The following is a 20380-nucleotide window of genomic DNA, read 5'->3' on the forward strand; positions in this document are numbered from 1 at the left end:
ATTCGCCAGCGTCCACGTATTCAATCCAGATCGTGTCTGGTCCGGTGCTGTGTAAACATTGAGATACGCGGATACGCTGTGCTGAGCTCTAGCTGGCGTCGTCATTGGACAACGTCACTGTGACATCCACCTTCCTGATTCGCTGGCATTGGTCATGTGACGCGACTGCTGAAAAACGGCGCGGACTTCCGCCTTGTATCACCTTTCATTAAAGAGTATAAAAGTATGAAAATACTGCAAATACTGATGCAAATACTGCCCATTGTGTAGTTATGATTGTCTTTAGGCTTGCCATCCTTCCACTTGCAAGTGGTAAGTGATATGCGCTGGGATCACACACACAGCGGCTCAGTCCCGAATAACTGCTTGTGCACTTCACTCGTGCGCTCTGTGAGCTGCGCATGGCCGGAGTGCGCACCCTCCAGAGGGCACTCGCTGTTCAGGGCGGAGTGATTTGGAGCGCAGGATGCCTGCGGAGCCGAACGTATCCGTGTATTGGCGTTGCTATGTGCACGCGAATCGTGTATTGGCGTTGCTGTGTGCATACTAATCGTTTTAAAAACGTTAATCTGATGATCCGCTGATACGGTCTAATGTAAACTTGGCCTTAGACCCCCACCTCAACCTGGAACAGCCATCACTGAACAGAGGTGGGGGTCTAAGACATCATTTGTCAACCATCTACAAGGCGGTATTGGACACTCTTCCCAGACGGCTGGGTGTACGCCAAGACCCAGCTGTTTTCAGTGACTCACAGGAGGACAGAGAGAGTCAGATTGCCATTGATCACCCTAACGGACAATCCTTTGATCACCCTAATGACTCGCCGTTCACACCCAGCCTCCAGTGACCCACACCAACATGATGCCTCAATGACACCTTAGATGAGCTGGTCATCAGAATTCTGATTCTGATTCTGATCCAGGAGAGGGTAAATATCTGATACTCCCTATTAGTCAGACAGAACTGAGGAAGCCTTTTGGACGAGAGGTGAAATGTTTTCAAGAATCTTCAAGCAAGTCCAGTTGCTCATTTCTACCACCCACAGTTTAATGCCTGAATATTTACTGTAGCTGATTATGATAATATGAATGAGTGTCTGATAACATGAAAAGTATCCCTTTTGTAAACATCAGGTCTAAGAACATCATCTGGTGCTTAGTAAATATTAACGTTTATAGTCTGCACAGGTCAGCCAGAACAAATGAGCAGTAAAAACATGGCATTATAGCGAACATGTCATCAAAGAAATAATAATAGAACTTTAGTGTAGCTTTATGTGGCATTATTAAGCTGTTATTATAATGCATTCACAAAGTAAAGCATTTGTATAGTTTCTTGAAGTTTCTTATGTTTATAGAGGTATTTAATGCATCCATTTTAGTAAATGTAATTCTAAATTTGGATTTTGATATAAAAGTAGATGGATATGTATTTGATTGGACCTAGTTCAATAACATTAATTAGAATATCCACTATGAGATGATGAATGGTATTTCCTCCTACTCCTTTGTTCTCTCTCAGACCCCACAGCAATGTCCAGTTCTTCAGGTGTTGATCATGCTGTGATTGGGGGAGTGGTGGCTGTCATTGTCTTCATCATGCTTTGCCTCCTCATTGTCCTTGGCAGATACCTCATCAGACACAAAGGTAAGTGAACAGACATTCCACAAGATGTTGTAATTAACGGTTGTACAGCCAAAAAGGAACAAAGAGACTGGACCACATTTACTGTTTCCATTACCTTTATTTACAACTTTATCAATATACCCCCTTTCCCACCTCAGCCAATTCTGAGGCATTAGTTTAAAATAACAGTTGTGGTCAGATTTAATGAAAGTTAAATTTTACTAAGTTTTACTTTTACTGTACATGGCTGATAATTATTCTGTCCATATCACTGTGAAGCAGTTTAAAGCTATATGGCCTTTCAATTTCATAAAAATCAGTGAAATTTAGTTACCTCTGAAATTTGGTCACTGTAATACATGTTTATTTCTGCAATATCTCAAAAAAAAAAAAAACAGGCCATTCTGTGGCTGGGAAGTTATTTAATTTGAATTCCCTAGCAAATACTGTGCATGAAATTGCTTGCTTCGGGCAGTCAAGCAGACAGAGGAAGTCCGGTGTGCGCATCGTCAGGTTTACCTGCTGCTTCTTCTTTTCCTTTGTCTTTTGGGTTTTATGGCAGCTGGCATCCAGTGTTGCATTACTGCCATCTACAGGTTTACCTTGACCGTGCACTGATGATTACATCATTCTGTTGGTAAACGAACAGCTGATCACACCGAGGTGCTCGCTGACTGCTGATATTTATTAGTTTGGTCCTGTGTTCCCTTTCCTTCGCAACATAACTTTTCTTCTTGCTTTCCATTACTGTAGTCAGTCTTTCACGTTTCATTTGCATCCTCCATTTTCCTCTCCTGTTTCAAATTTGTATCCCACACTGCCTAGCGTGAATGGGAAAAGCCCACCACGTGATGCATGATGTAGTATCTTAAATTTGGTCATGGTGGAGCAAGAAAAAGTAGCAGAGAATTTAGGGCCACGTGGCTCTAAATTTATTAATTGTTCTATTTGTTTAAAAAAAAACTAATAAAATTGGAAGTCTCTGATTTGAATTCAGTAGCTTTTGGTCCACTAAACAAAAATAATTGGGTGTCAGAGAATATTCTTTTTATGACCTACACTTGAAAAATCTGAAAGGCAGTCTACCTTTAAAATGAACTGTTGTCTATGGACAAAATGTAAACCAAACTCAAAACAATATAGATGTAATGTTAGATATGCAGATGACAGATGAATGTAAAAGCAGTAGAGAGTTTATTGCAGCAAAGCTGGCAGACAAATCCAAATTGGTATTCAAAGGCAGAGTCAGTAAACAGGCAGTGGTCAGGTGAGGCACAAACAGGATACCAAAGGCAAAGACTATAAGCAGTAATCAAAGTGCAAACTGGGTCAATAACCAAATAAACAGCACTGAATAACAAGTCTTGGTAATGTCAGGTACAGGAACACTGAGCATTTACTGTGCAATGATTGTTTGTATTGAGAGTCTTTTTATACTGTGCAGTGATGAGGTTGTGATTGGGAACAGGTGTGTGCAATAATCAGTACTCCAGAGACTGAGAGCGGTGAGGTGCGGGTTGGTTATTGTAGTCTGCAGCGGCCATATTTGGAGGCTGCTACAAACTCTGGGAGGGGGAGTCTTCAGTGTGTGCAGGTACAGTCGTGACATGTAACAGAAATGCCAAGTCGTATGGGTTAAATTGAACCGGAACAAATCAGAAATGTGTTCCGGCAACCTAAGTAACTTGGTGAGGTAAAAAAAAAATGTCTGGCTTCTACCTGTGGTGTGATGGGCAGCAGGAACCAAATTCGCAGTCACAGAAACAATAAAGTTATTGTGTTTCACATTAAAACAGTAAGAGCGAATCATGATTCATTTAATTAAAAAAAAAACATTGTCCATTTGATGCAAAATGTGTAACACTGGCAAAGAGTATGCACAAAGATTTTTGACAATTAATATAAATTCAGTCCAATTGCAAATTCCGAGTAAATTTTTATGTATATCCAAAAGTCTGACAGTCTGTAGAAATCTCCGTTTATATACACATTATATAATCCAATCCAAAAATTATGCACATGCATTGAGCAAGATTTAGTGTCATTACAATAACAACGTGAAGCTCATGAGTGCTTTCAGCTTCTTAATTGGGATGCTTACATTTTTAACGAGTTTTAAATGCTTCCCACTTCAGCAAAATTCTATCAAAGTGAGTTTATGACCACAAGGAAGTATTGAAGTATCAGCTGGATTATTAATGCATGATTAGGCTGCATTTATACATAGCTAGTAAGGGACAAGACTGCAAATGTTTTATGTTCATCTAACCAAACTTGTAATGATGTATGTTTTGATATTTAAAGCTTTAATTATGTCCTCTTCATCATGTCCAATTTTATCAAATTATATGTCAATGTTAGCTACAGTAGCTAGCTAATCCATAATGTAATCTGAGCTCGTCAACACAGATTTAATGCTTGATGTGTGAAAACCATTAGCTAAGTTAATTAATTGAAATCACCCAAATGAACAAAACAGTATTATATTGCAGTGTTTACTTTGCCTCCAGTGTTATTCCAATCAAGTTTCAAAATGTATTGTCGTGTGCACAAACACAGTGTACAATATACACTGAAATTCTTACTTGCAAGTTCTCCTGCAACAGCATTACAACAATAGACACAAGAAGAAGAAGAAATGAAGAACTTACTTTATCACATGTGCACTTAAGCCCAGTGAAATTCCCCTCTGCATTTAACCCATCTGAAGCAGTGAACACACACGTGCACACACATACACTGAGCAGTGGGCAGCTATGCTACGGTGCCCGAGGAGCAGTTGGAGGCTAGGTGCCTTGCTCAAAGGCACTTCAGCCCAACCTCAGGCCATGGCTGCACCGTGTTAACCTAATCACATGCCTTTGAACTGTGGGGGAAACCGGAGCACCTGGAGGAAACCCACACAGACACAGAGAGTACATACAAACTCCACACAGAAAGGCCCCTGTCAGCCGCTGGGCTCGAACCCAGAACCTTCTTGCTGTGAGGGGACAGTGCTAACCACTACAAATGCACTATGGCCAAAATCATGTGGACATCTGACCTTCACACACATACAGTACCAGTCAAAGGTTTGGACGCACCTTCTAATTCAGTGTTTTTTCTTGATTTTTTTTTAACTAAAAGACACTTTGTGTCTTAAATTAATGATGAATGTCATTTCTCTTTATTTAGTTGAGCATTTCTTGACATAGTATGGATTACCATAGTTGTGGAATAGGGCTATTTCACTAACAAAATTTTCACATTAAATTCCACTCATTAATTTTTGATGAGGCATGTGTGTTAATTAAAAAGCATTCTAGGTGACTACCTCATCTCATCTCATTATCTCTAGCCACTTTATCCTGTTCTACAGGGTCGCAGGCAAGCTGGAGCCTATCCCAGCTGACTACAGGCGAAAGGCGGGGTACACCCTGGACAAGTCGCCAGGTCATCACAAGGCTGACACATAGACACAGACAACCATTCACACTCACACCTATGGTCAATTTAGAGTCACCAGTTAACCTAACCTGCACGCCTTTGGACTGTGGGGGAAACCGGAGCACCTGGAGGAAACCCACGCAGACACGGGGAGAACATGCAAACTCCACACAGAAAGGCCCTCGCCGGCCATGGGGCTCAAACCCGGACCTTCTTGCTGTGAGGCAACAGCGCTAACCACTACACCACCATGCCGCCCTAGGTGACTACCTCATGAAGCTAATTAAGATAATGGCAATAGTATAAAATGTTGTCATCCAGGTAAACAGTGGCTACTTTAAAGAATCTATGAAACATATTTTGTTTTTTGTTTGTTGAACATTTTTTTTGTTTGCCACATAATTCCATATATGGTCCATGTATTATTTAATAGTTTTGATGTCTTCAGCATTGTTTTACAATGCAGAAAATAGTTCAACTACAGAAAAACCTATGAATGAGTATGTGTGTCCAAACTTTTGACTGGTATGCTTTTTGAACATCCCATTCCAGATTTAGTCCTTCCTTTGCTATTATATACAAAAACCTCCACTCTTCTGTGAAGGCTTTCCACTAGATTTTGGAGTGTGGCTGTGGGGAATTGTCTATTCTGCCACAAGAGTATTAGTGAGGTAAGTTGGGTGAGAAGGCCTGGTGTGCGGCATTCCAGTTCATCCAAGGGTGTTCAGTGATGTTGAGATCAAGGCTCATTTTGGGCCACTCAAATTATTCCACTCCAAACTTGGCAAACCATGTCTTTTATAAAATTCACTTTGTGCACAGGGGCATTGTCATGCTGGAACAGGTTTGGTCTAGTGCTCCTACATTACATTCACATTACCAGGCTGAAGTGAGTCAAATCTGAATTTTTGCCTTAACGTGACACAGATCAGATGTTTTCAGGGCTGTGTAGACACTGAAATCTGATCTTTCGAAATCAAATTTCAGTGCTTTCATTTGTGGTCCTAGACTGGATACATATCTGATTTGTGTCTATGCAACATGAATGAGAAAGGTTAGATCAGAATTCATGTGGCTTTTTGCCTATACACATGTGCTGAATGCTGTCTTCATCAGCCAACACTGGCAGCACAGCAAAACAACTATTGTAGCTCTCCTCCATTGTTGTGAGAACAGCAAAAACTAGCCAACTGGCTTTTTTTCATCTTCTCAACCTGATGATGTACAGCTGGCAAACTGATTGCTGTCCTCAACAGCAAAATGTGATGCATACATTACCTACTAGCGTGCTCATTTTTTCCAGTTTTAATACAATGAGTCATCTCACAAATATGTTGATGTTTTTTGTTGTTGGTGATGCAGATGACTCGTGCAAAAATATATATATCAGTGTTAGATACAGGCCACTTGTAACTATGATTGTGAACCATTAAGAGAGGCAAATCTGAGCAAAATAATCACAATTCAGCAATGAGGCATGGAATGTGAACATAGCCTTAGATCCAGTAAAGGAGAATTGGAATGCTAGAGCACACAAAGACATCCCATGCAATTGTGTAATTTCAATTTTGTGGCAATTTTTGGGCAAGGCCCACATAAGTGTGAAGGTCAGTTGTCCACAAACTTATGGCCATATAGTGTACATTATCTGTACAGTTTAAGACAGTTCTATTGTTAATCATATGAGGTTCAGGTTATCAAACACTGGAATGGAGAAAAGATTCCCCATGGCATTGTTTTGACAATCTTATGCAACATCACATCATTTACACATCACATCATTTCCATTCAGCGTTGCATTAATTTTTCACCAATATCTTGTATTGATAATGGGAGAGTCAAACCACTCTGTAAACTCTTCTCCAGCACATCCCAAAGACTTTCAATGGGGTTAAGGTCAGGACTCGGAGATGTTCATGTGTGAAAATGATTGCTCATACTCCCTGAACCACACTTTCACAATTTGAGCCAATATTACTGTGCCATTAGGGGGGGAAACATCCACTGATGTCTCCACCCGGTCATTCAGTATATTCAGGTAGTCAGCTTACTCCTTCTTTTTAAAAATTTTTTATTGCCATATAATGTTGCTGAGCCTCAACCTAACCAATTGAAGCAACCCCAGGCCATAATACTGCCTCCAGTGACTTATATAGTGGCCACTATGCATGATGCATTGCTTCATGCGTTTCCCTTATTATCCTGCTCTGCCCATCACTTCTGAAGAAAGTAAATCTGGATGCATCAGACCACATGACCTTTTTCAATTGCTCCAGAGTTCAATCTTTATGCTCCCTAGCAAATTGATGCCTTTTCCAATTAGCCTCATTGAAATCTCCATCAAAATGTGATTTCAGTGACTTTGACTGTTCAAGGTTGTTAGTGACAGACAGGCTGATTTGATTACATAAAATTTTCATTGAGGAGTTTTATATATATATATATATATATATATATATATATATATATATATATATATATATATATATATTACAGTGGTGCTTGAAAGTTTGCGAACCCTTTAGAATTTTCTAAATTTCTGCATAAATATGACCTAAAGCATCATCAGACTTTCACACAAGTCCTAAAAACAGATAAAGAGAACCCAGTTAAACAAATGAGACAAAAATATTATACTTGGTCATTTATTTATTGAGGAAAATGATCCAATATTACATATCTGTGAGTGGCAAAAGTATGTGAACTTCTAGGATTAGCAGTTAATTTGAAGGTGAAATTAGAGTCAGGTGTTTTCAATCAATGGGATGCCAATCAGGTGTGAGTGGGCACCCTGTTTTATTTAAAGAACAGGGATCTATCAAAGTCTGATCTTCACAACACATTTGTGGAAGTGTATCATGGCACGAATAAGGAGATTTCTGAGGACCTCAGAAAAAGAGTTGTTGATGCTCATCAGGCTGGAAAGGGTTACAAAACCATCTCTAAAGAGTTTGGACTCCAACCAATCCACAGTCAAACAGATTGTGTACAAATGGAGGAAATTCAAGACCATTGTTACCCTCCCCAGGAGTGGTTGACCAACAAAGATCACTCCAAGAGCAAGGCGTGTAATAGTCATCGAGGTCACAGAGGACCCCGGGGTAACTTCTAAGCAACTGAAGGCCTCTCTCACATTGGCTAATGTTAATGTTCATGAGTCCACCATCAGGAGAACATTGAACAACAATGGTGTGCATGGCAGGGTTGTAAGGAGAAAGCCACTGCTCTCCAAAAAGAACATTGCTGCTCATCTGCAGTTTGCTAAATATCATGTGGACAAGCCGGGAGGCTATTGGAAAAATGTTTTATGGATGGATGAGACCAAAATAGAGCTTTTTGGTTTAAATGAGAAGTGTTGTGTTTGCAGAAAGGAAAACACTACATTCCAGCATAAGAACCTTATCCCATCTGTGAAACATGGTGGTGGTAGTATCATGGTTTGGGCCTGTTTTGCTGCATCTGGGCCAGGACGGCTTGCCCTCATTGATGGAACACTGAATTCTGAATTATACCAGTGAATTCTAAAGGAAAATGTAAGGACATCTGTCCATGAACTGAATCTCAAGAGAAGGTGGATCATGCAGCAAGATAACAACCCTAGGCACACAAGTCATTCTACCAAAGAATGGTTAAAGAAGAATAAAGTTAATGTTTTGGAATGGTCAAGTCAAAGTCCTGACCTTAATCCAATCGAAATGTTGTGGAAGGACCTGAAGCGAGCAGTTCATGTGAGGAAACCCACCAACATCCCAGAGTTGAAGCTGTTCTGTACAGAGGAATGGGCTAAAATTCCTCCAAGCCGGTGTGCCGGACTGATCAACAGTTACCGGAAACATTTAGTTGCAATTATTGCTGCACAAGGGGGTCGCATCAGATACTGAAAGCAATGGTTTACATACTTTTGCCACTCACAGATATGTAATATTGGAACATTTTCCTCAATAAATAAATGACCAAGTATAATATTTTTGTCTCATTTGTTTAACTGGGTTCTCTTTATCTACTTTTAGGACTTGTGTGAAAATCTGATGATGTTTTAGGTCATATTTATGCAGAAATATAGAAAATTCTAAAGGGTTCACAAACTTTCAAGCACCACTGTGTGTGTGTGTGTGTGTGTGTGTGTGTGTGTGTGTGTATACAGTGGGGCAAAAAGTATTTAGTCAGTCACCAATTGTGCAAGTTCTCCCACTTAAAAAGATGAGATTGGCCTGTAATTTTCATCATACTGTAGGTATACCTCAACTATGAGAGACAAAATGAGAAAAAAAAATCCAGAAAATCACATTGTCTGATTTTTAAAGAATTTATTTGCAAATTATGGTGGAAAATAAGTATTTGGTCAAGAACAAAAGTTCATCTCAATACTTTGTTATATACCCTTTGTTGGCAATGACAGAGGTCAAATGTTTTCTGTAAGTCTTCACAAGGTTTTCACACACTGTTGCTGGTATTTTGGCCCATTCCTCCATGCAGATCTCCTCTAGAGCAGTGATGTTTTGGGGCTGTCGCTGGGCAACATGGACTTTCAACTCCCTCCAAAGATTTTCTATGGGGTTGAGATCTGGAGACTAGCTCGGCCACTCCAGGACCTTGAAATGCTTCTTACGAAGCCACTCCTTCGTTGCCCGGGCGGTGTGTTTGGGATCATTGTCATGCTGAAAGACCCAGCCACGTTTCATCTTCAATGCCCTTGCTGATGGAAGGAGGTTTTCACTCAAAATCTCACGATACATGGCCCTATTCATTCTTTCCTTTACACGGATCAGTCGTCCTGGTCCCTTTGCAGAAAAACAGCCCCAAAGCATGATGTTTCCACCCCCATGCTTCACAGTAGGTATGGTGTTCTTTGGATGCAACTCAGCATTCTTTCTCCTCCAAACACGACAAGTTGAGTTTTTACCAAAAAGTTCTATTTTGGTTTAATCTGACCATATGACATTCTCCCAATCCTCTTCTGGATCATCCAAATGCTCTCTAGCAAACTTCAGACGGGCCTGGACATATACTGGCTTAAGCAGGGGGACATGTCTGGCACTGCAGGATTTGAGTCCCTGGCGGCGTAGTGTGTTACTGATGGTAGCCTTTGTTACTTTTGGTCCCAGCTCTCTACAGGTCATTCACTAGGTTCCCCTGTGTGGTTCTGGGATTTTTGCTCACCATTCTTGTGATCATTTTGACCCCATGGGGTGAGATCTTGCGTGGAGCCCCAGATCGAGGGAGATTATCAGTGGTCTTGTATGTCTTCCATTTTCTAATAATTGCTCCCACAGTTGATTTCTTCACACCAAGCTGCTTACCTATTGCAGATTCAGTCTTCCCAGCCTGGTGCAGGTCTACAATTTTGTTTCTGGTGTCCTTTGACAGCTCTTTGGTCTTGGCCATAGTGGAGTTTGGAGTGTGACTGTTTGAGGTTGTGGACAGGTGTTAACGATACTGATAACGAGTTCAAACAGGTGCCATTAATACAGGTAACGAGTGGAGGACAGAGGGGCCTCTTAAAGAAGAAGTTACAGGTCTGTGAGAGCCAGAAATCTTGCTTGTTTGTAGGTGACCAAATACTTATTTTACCGAGGAATTTACCAATTAATTCATTAAAAATCCTACAATGTGATTTCCTGGATTCTTTCCCCCCATTCTGTCTCTCATAGTTGAAGTGTACCTATGATAAAAATTACAGGCCTCTCTCATCTTTTTAAGTGGGAGAACTTGCACAATTGGTGGCTGACTAAATACTTTTTTGCCTCACTGTGTGTGTGTGTGTGTGTGTGTGTGTATATATCTCATCTCATCTCATTATCTCAAGCCGCTTTATCCTTCTACAGGGTCGCAGGCAAGCTGGAGCCTATCCCAGCTGACTACGGGCGAAAGGCGGGGTACACCCTGGACAAGTCGCCAGGTCATCACAGGGCTGACACATGTGTGTGTATATATATATATATATATATATATATATATATATATATATATATATATATATATATATATAAATCAAGTAGTTGATTATCATCAAGTAGTTGTGACAGCCCTAAACGCAACAGTCTCCAGCGGTTATACAGAATGGTCAGAAAAGCAAAAAAAAAAAAAAATCCAGTAAGCAGCAGTTCTGCAGATGGAAATGCCTTGTTGATGAGAGAAGTCAGAGGAGAATGACCAAATTGCTTTGAGCTGCCAGGAAGACTAAGGTAGCATGTGGTACAGTAGCTGATTGTATTTTTTAGGTGATAAATTGTGGCATCCAAGAGATCCTCAGGGACCTTTTGTGGTAGTAGACATACTATAGGATGTCTATGTTGTCCAGTATGTTGTACTCAATGTGTTCCAGTATCAACCTTTTAAAACAGTTCATTACAATGGAAGTTTAAGTATTCAAGTAACCGATCACTGATGAACATGGTCCTGCCCATGAGCAATTACTGATAATCATGGTCCCACCCATGACTAGTCACTGATAACCATGGTCAAATCCATGACCAATTGCTTATCACCACTGTTTGTCCCACCCTCTTGCCTCTTTGTTCTTCATTTTAAACTCTATTTTTTTAGATATTACATTTTAAAAGAAAGCAAATATTTTCCTTCATGGTTACTCATGCTCATTGATTCTTTTTGTCTGTGTTCTTGATAGAAAGTTAATATCCTGTAAATGCGTAAAGCACTCCCTAAAATGCTGCCTTGACACTTTTTCAGAATGCAATTAATTGATTGGAAAACACAAATTAAATATCTAAAGATGACATTCTAATAAACGTGAATATGACATGCAATGTGCAACTATAAGTGGTCATTTTGCTAGCAATTGCAACAAGTCTTCATAACTGCATATATTGCCACAAAATCCACTGCTGCAGCCCTAGGTCAGAGCTGTTTTGGCAGCACAAGGGGGACCTATCCAATATGTCAAAAACGAGTCAAAGTCCTTCCTGCACCATTCATGGCACATTTGGTGACACCGATCTCCATTTCATAGCCCTTGGCCTCTCGCCTATATTACATAGCTAGGTTTACAGTAGGAGCCCAGTCCTCTGGTAACTGCGAGAGTTTGACAACCCACTTGCATCTGTATTGCAGCGTGCCTTGCCAGAAGGCACCGTTTTCATGATGGTCTTTGGTATGACCCAACCATGAGTAGAACTCACGATCTCCCAATCAAGAAGCGGACACACTAACCATTAGGCCACTCGCTGGTTAGCCAATATGAGGCAGGTTTTAATGTTATGGCTGATCAATGCACAAATAACCTGAGTACAAATATTGGTTTTTTGGTATTCACTAATTTTGGTATTCATTGATTCACTGCCTTTGATACAGAACTGAATAACCTACTTAATAGTAATCAATCAGGGGCATCAATGAGCATTTACCGTAATTTAGCTCTGTTTAGGTTATGTTGTATTCCAGCTAGTTATGGCCTTATAGATGCATATGGCCTCAGTGAAAGCCACTATATTCAGATTATGGTGGTACCAAACAATACTCAGGTAAATTACTGCAAAGCAATCCTTTCCCCTTTGACCAGAACTTATATTTTACAAACTCCATTTCAAGAAAACTGCAATGATCTGGTCCAGGGTGTCCAGGGTGTACTCCGCCTCTTGTCCATGGTCAGCTGGGATAGGCTCTAGCTTGCGCTTGACCCTGCACAAGATAAGCGGTTACACATTATCCTGTAATTAATTGGAATTTCCAGAAAAGTTGGGATATGTTCCTAAATGCAATAAAAACAAAAATCTGTGATTTTGTTAATTCATGTGAAACTTAATTAATTGACAAAAGTACAAAGAAAAGATTTTCAATAGTTTTATAGTTTTCAGTAGTGACCAACTTGATTGTATTTTGTAAATATAAATGAAGTTAGAATTTGATGTCTGCAACACACTTTAAAAAATGCAGTGTGGATAAGACAGGGGTGATGTGGTCATATTTTCTAGTTCTAGTAAGGACTTTTGCTGCTGCATTTTGAACTAACTGGAGCTTGTTTATGCACTTATTGGAACATCCAGACAGTAAGGCATTACAATAATCCAACCTGGAGGTAACAAAAGCATGAACTAGTTTTTCTGCATCATGTAGTGACATTAAATTTCTTATCTTCACAATATTTCTGAGATGAAAGAAAGCTATCCAGGTAATGTTATCAATATGAGTTTCAAATGAAAGACTGGGGTCAATAATCACCCGAGGTCTTTTACTGCTGCACATGAAGAAACAGAAAGGCAATCCAGAGTTACTGTGTAATCAGAAAACCTACTTCTAGCTGCATGTTGTCCTAGTACAAGGACTTCTGTCATGTCAGAGTTAAGCAGAAGAAAGTTAATAAGCATCCAGTGTCTAATGTCCTTTACACATTCCTCAGTTCTATTAAGCTGGTGTCTCTCATCTGGTTTTGCAAAAACATACAACTGTGTGTCATCAGCATAACAGTGGAAACTATTACCATGCTTACGAATAATATCACCCAGAGGTAACATATATAAAGAAAAAAGCAGCAGGCCTAAGACAGAACCTTGTGGAACACCAAACTTTACCTCAGTATATCTAGAAAAATCACCATTTACATCAACATACTGATAGCAATCAGTTAAATAAGAGCTGAGCCAGGAGAGGGCTGTTCCCTTAACTCCCACAAATTTTCTAGCCTATACAAAAGAATGGAATGATCAAAGGTATCAAATGTTGCACTAAGGTCAAGCAACACAAGCAGCGAGACACAGCCCTGATCAGATGCCAACAGTAGGTCATTTACTACTTTAACCAGTGCTATGATGAGGTCTAAATCCTGACAGACATTTCATGGATGTTATTCCTATGTAAATATGAGCATAACTGCTGTGCGACAGCTTTTTCTAGGATCTTGGAGATAAAGGGGAGGTTTGATATTGGCCGATAATTGGACAGCTGACAGGAATCAAGGTCAGGTTTTTTAATCAGGGGTTTGATAACTGCAAGTTTAAAGGATTTGGGTACATAACCAATCCTAAGAGAAATATTTATTATTTGTAGAAGCAGTTCAATTACTTCATGTATTATCTGTTTGAATGGACATGTAGGTAAGTGATCTAGTACACAAGTTGAGAATTTTGATGTGGAGATTAATAAAAGTAGTTTGATTTCTCTAATGGGAGTAAAACATTCTAATTGCTGATCTGATACAGTTATATTGTTAACTACAGGGTTACTTAAATTGTCACTTAAGTTGTCTGACCTTAAATTAGTAGTTTGAATTTTTTCTTAGATATTTTCAAATTTGTCACTGAAAAAATTCATGAAGTCGTTGTTACTACATACTGCAGGTGTGCATGTGTCGATAGTGGTCTTTTTCCTGGTTAATTTAGATATAGTATTAAATAGGAATCTATGATTATTTTTGTTATCTTCTATTAGGGAGGAGAGATATGTTGATCTAGCAGCACTAAGGGCTTTTCTGTACTTCAGGAAGCTCTCCTTCTAAGCTAATTTGAATGCTGCCAATTTTGTTTGATGCCATTTACGTTCCAATTTTCAAGTGGTTTGTTTTAAAGTGTGAGTGTCATCGTTATACCAGGGTGCTAATTTTTTTCCTCTCTGATCATTTTCCTTTTAGTGGAGCTACATTATCTAAAGTATAGTGGAACATTGACTCTAAGCATTCAGTTGCCTGACCAAGTTCTGTGGGGGCTGACAGTGACCCAATCAAAGTTGATACCACTGGTAGATCATTTATAAAACTCTGTGTAGTAGTTGACATGAATGTACAGTGGTGCTTGAAAGTTTGTGGAGCCTTTAGAATTTTCTATACTTCTGCATCAATATGACCTAAAACACCATCAGATTTAAACACAAGTCCTAAAAGTAGATAAAGAGAACCCAGTTAAACAAATGAGACAAAAATATTATACTTGGTCATTTATTTATTGAGGAAAATGATCCAATATTACATATCTGTGAGTGGCAAAAGTATGTGAACCTTTGCTTTCAGTATCTGGTGTGACCCCCTTGTGCAGCAATAACTGCAGTTAAACGTTTCTGGTAACTGTTGATCAGTCCTGCACATTGGCTTGGAGGAATTTTAGCCCATTCCTCTGTACAGAACAGCTTCAACTCTGGGATGTTGGTGGGTTTCCTCACATGAACTGTTCGCTTCATGTCCTTCCACAACATTTCGATTGGATTATGATCAGGACTTTGACTTGGCCATTCCAAAACATTAACTTTATTCTTCTTTAACCATTCTTTGGTAGAACGACTTGTGTGCCTAGGGTTGTTATCTTGCTGCATGATCCACCTTCTCTTGAGATTCAGTTCATGGACAGATGTCCTGACATTTTCCTTTAGAATTCGCTGGTATAATTCAGAATTCATTGTTCCATCAATGAGGGCAAGCCGTCCTGGCCCAGATGCAGCAAAACAGGCCCAAACCATGATACTACCACCACCATGTTTCACAGATAGGATAAGGTTCTTATGCTGGAATCCATTGTTTTCCTTTCTCCAAACATAACGCTTCTCATTTAAACCAAAAAGTTGTATTTTGGTCTCATCCGTCCACAAAACATTTTTCCAATAGCCTTCTGGCTTGTCCACGTGATCTTTAGCAAACTGCAGACGAGCAGCAATGTTCTTTTTGGAGAGCAGTGACTTTCTCCTTGCAACCCTGCCATGCACACCATTGTTGTTCAGTGTTTTCCTGATGGTGGACTCATTTAGCCAATGTGAAAGAGGCCTTCAGTTGCTTAGAAGTTACCCTGGGGTCCTTTGTGACCTCACTGACTATTGCACACCTTGCTCTTGGAGTGATCTTTGTTGGTCAACCACTCCTGGGGAGCGTAATGGTCTTGAATTTCCTCCATTTGTACACAATCTGTCTGATTGTGGATTGGTTGGAGTCCAAACTCTTTAGAAATGGTTTTGTAACCTTTTTCAGCCTGATGAGCATTAACAACGCTTTTTCTGAGGTCCTCAGAAATCTCCTTTGTTCGGGCCATTATATACTTCCACAAACATGTGTTGTGAAGATCACACCTCGATAGATCCCTGTTCTTTAAATAAAATAGGGTGCCCACTCTCACCTGATTGTCATCCCATCGATTGAAAACACCTGATTCTAATTTCACCTTCAAATTAACTGCTAATCCGAGAGGTTCACATACTTTTGCCACTCACAGATAAGTAATATTGAATCATTTTTCACAATAAATAAATGACCAAGTATAATATTTTGTCTCATTTGTTTAACTGGGTTCTCTTTATCTACTTTTAGGACCTGTGTGAAAATCTGACGTTGTTTTAAGTCATATTTATGCAGAAATACAGAAAATTATAAAGGGTTCACAAACTTTCAAGCACCACTGTACATTTAATATAGTAGCGTGGTGAGGTGCATATATTATTACTCTGACATATTTTGAATGAGATGAGATAATGATCTGAGAACTTCAGACTGTGGAAATGTGACTGCATTTTCTGTTTAACCCGAATGTTAGTATTAGATCGAGAGTGTGACCACCATCATGGGTTGGTCCTATAACATTCTGATTAACCCCTACTGAATCTAAAATGGACACAAACACTGTTTTCAAAGGGTCTTCTGGGTTATCGAAGTGAATATTAAAATCTCTGACAACTAAAGCTTTGTCTAAGGAAATAACCAGGTCTGAGATAAAATCTGCAAATTCAGAAAGAAACTCAGAATATGGCCCTGGGGGCCTGTAAATAATAAGTAACGGAATTAACCGGGTATACTTATTTTTCGAGGCTACATACATTATATTAGTAAGTTAAGTTTATTCTGTTGCACATGTTCTGAAGCAGACATGAGCACACCTGACCACACCTCTGTTGTGCATCTTGAAGAAAAAGGCCTTTTGAAATATCAGTGGATGTTTTTGGAATTTAAAAACAACAACAACAAAACAAAACATGGAGTTATGGCTCCTGTAGTCTGCCCTGTCTTGTTAATTGTGGACTCTAACAAGTTTATGATGCTTGTAACACACATTTCTCTCTGTCAGGTACATATCTGACCCATGAAGCAAAAGGCTCAGACGATGCCCAGGATGCTGACACGGCTATCATCAATGCAGAAGGTGGCCACTCTGGTATTGAGGACAAGAAAGAATACTTTATCTAAGCGTCCCTCCATCACTTCATCTTTTCTTTCTTCCCTTGCTTCAGTTCCTTTCAGTCAGAGGAAATTTAAAAAGGACGAGTAAAAGGGTGAACAAAAATGTGGAACTGAAGAAACCAGAAAAAGATCAGTTTCAGGCTGTGTTGAAACCAGGGAGTTTTGCACTGACATCAGTATTCACAACCACACACACACACACACACACACACACACACACACACACACACACACACACACACTTTCAAATAGATGGCATGCCTTCATGCTCTCAGATTCATGCCTGTCTCTAGTCACTTCATATGCCTTCATGTTTATATTCAACAAAGGCAATATGATGAAAAAAACATATAACTTACAGTGGACACATTCAGTTTCATTTCCCACAGATCTGACATGTGTACACACACACACACACACACACACACACACACACACACACACACACACACACACACACACACACACACACACACAGAGCAATCAAATAACCTAATCCAGCATCCCATTATCCTTGCCTAATTCAGCAGATGCATGGGATATCTTAGTACAGGGCAATATGAACAACACACAGACAGGCAGACAGATAAGCATACACACACACACACAATGCAATCATGCAAAACAGCCTCTGTGCTGTCATTGTATGGAACCCCAGAATAAATGTATAGATATATATAGATGATTATATAGCATTGTTTTTACTTGGGAGAACTGGTTCAGTGTGGTGTAAATATACTCTGTGCCATGCTCGCTCTATCTTTTCCTCTCTCTTTTACCTCTTTTCCCTTTCTGTCCATCCCTCTTCCTAACCTATATATGTTTCTCTTATTCTCTCTCTGTCTTCATTTCATTGTCTCATATTACAGTATATACTCAAAAAGCCTGCCTGGTTTTCTTACATGCGTGAAAATGCATTCAGTTAAAAAAAAAACAACAACGACGATATATGGGGTACAAAAAATGTTACCATGAAAATGTCAGTACTACAAATATTGGTATGAGTTTTTGTTTCCTCCAGTTGAGTTTCTGGTGTAACTGTTGGTGGTACAATTTTCAGTATCAGCTGTCATCGCAGGACTTATTAGTATCATCACAATTATTATTATTATTATTATTATTATTATTATTATTATTCCATGATGAAATAAACGCCTTTTCCCTGTTAACCCAGGACTTGCACCCCATACCTTTTTGTGACATCACTTCCTGTCCTTTGATGGCAGGTGAATGAGCTAAAGCAGGGTACTGCATGTGCGAACAAGCAAACAAAGCAAATGAAAACAAGAAGCTAGACTCTTCTGTCTACTGTACTTTTTCTCTTATTTTTCCACCTATCCCTTTCTGTCTCTCTTGTCTCCCTATACAGTGTTCTAACCTAGTTTCTGTGTGTTAAAAGTCCATTCTAGTTCTCCTTTATAACTGTCCACAGTTTGTCTTGATCTAGACATACTAGATCTGATCACTCTGGTATTACTGAAATTTGCAGCTAGCCTCATTAAGGGTAGAAATTTTGAAGTTTATTATATGACAAACAACAGGCTGACATATTAACCAAATTGATAACATCTGCTGTGCATCTCACACATGATCAGTGTTCACGGTGTGAGATGAGTGGACTAAGAATTTCTAATTTGGGATTATCTGAAACAGTGCATTCTTCAGGTCAAGTTTAAATTTACTTGTGAAGTGGATGACTTATAATGTAAGTTGCATGAAGAACAGGACAGATCTTTCCCAACTTCCTCTGAGTAGAGCTTATTCTCTATAGAGCTGATCCAACACAAAATGAAAAGTACTTAATCTTTCTATAGACCAGTGTTGTCAGAGTTCAGTCCTTGAAGGCCCTAACTCTTTGAAGATTTATGTTTAATATGCTTTTAACTCACCACACCCAACTCTTAATTAGTTGATGAGTTGAGCAAGGTGTGTTAAAATTGTCAGGATTCTTCCAGGACTTGAGACTGACCCCATGGCTCTACATACAATGTTTCCCAAACTGGTGCTCAGGGACTTAAAGTATTCAGTATTCTATATGGGTTGGTTCAGGTATGTTGGGAGCTGCAAGAAGAAGAAAAAATAAAGTTTAACTATCTGTGGACCTGGGGTTTGGGAAATACTGCTCTAAACTATAGTCCTTATCATAGACCTCATGTTTGCAGTGACAAACCTTTCACCACTAGATGGTGCATTATGTGAGACATCCACCTCTTCTTCATTTGTCCCCTTTCTCTCTCTGGTACAGGTAGCAGAATTTGTGATGCACCTTATGTTAATGGTGGCTCATTGCAGCAGTTTATTTCTAAATTATGTTTATTCCTTTTTCTTTTTTGTAGCTCTGTATACTATTAAGTGTAAAATGTTTTGTTTACTTTTTACTGTATGACTAGATGTTATAGATGTTATAGACATCTATATTAAAATGTAGAAGAGTATAGTTTCTGTGAGTATTGTTTTAAAATCAACCATTTTGTATAATTTCATGTAAATAGTGTTGCCTTGAACAGTCTTCTCCTTACTACATTTGTTAAGTGCACGCTCAGGCACACGAACCCACAGAGAGGGTTTGAGCATTGTGCATGTGCACTTCCCTGTTCACAACAGTGTCATCTCCAATGGGCAAAGAAAACACAGCGTGATGTTTTCCACAAGCATTGTTAATTTGACCGTCTATGTTAGCGCTGTTTTGGAATGAGAAGTCTTCCTTTTCAATAAATATTCATATGTCATGGAAATTTTTCCATTGTTTATGCTTGTTTAATTAGTCTTCAAGCTGAAGGCAACATCTAAATGGGACCAGTTGTCATCACTGAAAGGGTGTATATGAAAAATAGGTTGGTTGTTAGAGTACCACTGAACATGTCATTTTAAACCATTAAAATAATTTACAATATGTACAATTAATGCCGGGGCGGCACGGTGGTGTAGTGGTTAGCGCTGTAAGAAGGTCTGGGTTCGAGCCCCGTGGCCGGCGAGGGCCTTTCTGTGCGGAGTTTGCATGTTCTCCCCGTGTCCGCGTGAGTTTCCTCTGGGTGCTCCGGTTTCCCCCACAGTCCAAAGACATGCAGATTAGGTTAACTGGTGACTCTAAATTGACCATAGGTGTGAATGGTTGTCTATGTGTCAGCCCTGTGATGACCTGGCGACTTGTCCAGGGTGTACCCCGCCTTTTGCCCATAGTCAGCTGGGATAGGCTCCAGCTTGCCTGCGACCCTGTAGAAC

General features: G+C 39.6%; 1 protein-coding gene across 2 annotated transcripts in view; it reads left to right on the forward strand.

Moving 5' to 3' along the window:
* The window catches only part of cadm3 (cell adhesion molecule 3), a 436972-nt gene extending 417079 nt beyond the window's left edge, over nucleotides 1–19893 (forward strand). For both annotated transcript variants that reach the window (XM_060906020.1, XM_060906021.1), the window contains 2 exons: nucleotides 1525–1650; nucleotides 17046–19893. In XM_060906020.1, coding sequence (XP_060762003.1) covers nucleotides 1525–1650; nucleotides 17046–17164 — 245 coding nt within the window. In that variant the 3' untranslated portion in view covers nucleotides 17165–19893. The remainder of the gene's footprint in view (nucleotides 1–1524; nucleotides 1651–17045) is intronic.
* The last annotated feature ends 487 nt before the right edge of the window (nucleotides 19894–20380 follow it).

This window comes from Neoarius graeffei, chromosome 23 (genome assembly GCF_027579695.1).
Source record: "Neoarius graeffei isolate fNeoGra1 chromosome 23, fNeoGra1.pri, whole genome shotgun sequence".
Classification (NCBI taxonomy): domain Eukaryota; kingdom Metazoa; phylum Chordata; class Actinopteri; order Siluriformes; family Ariidae; genus Neoarius; species Neoarius graeffei.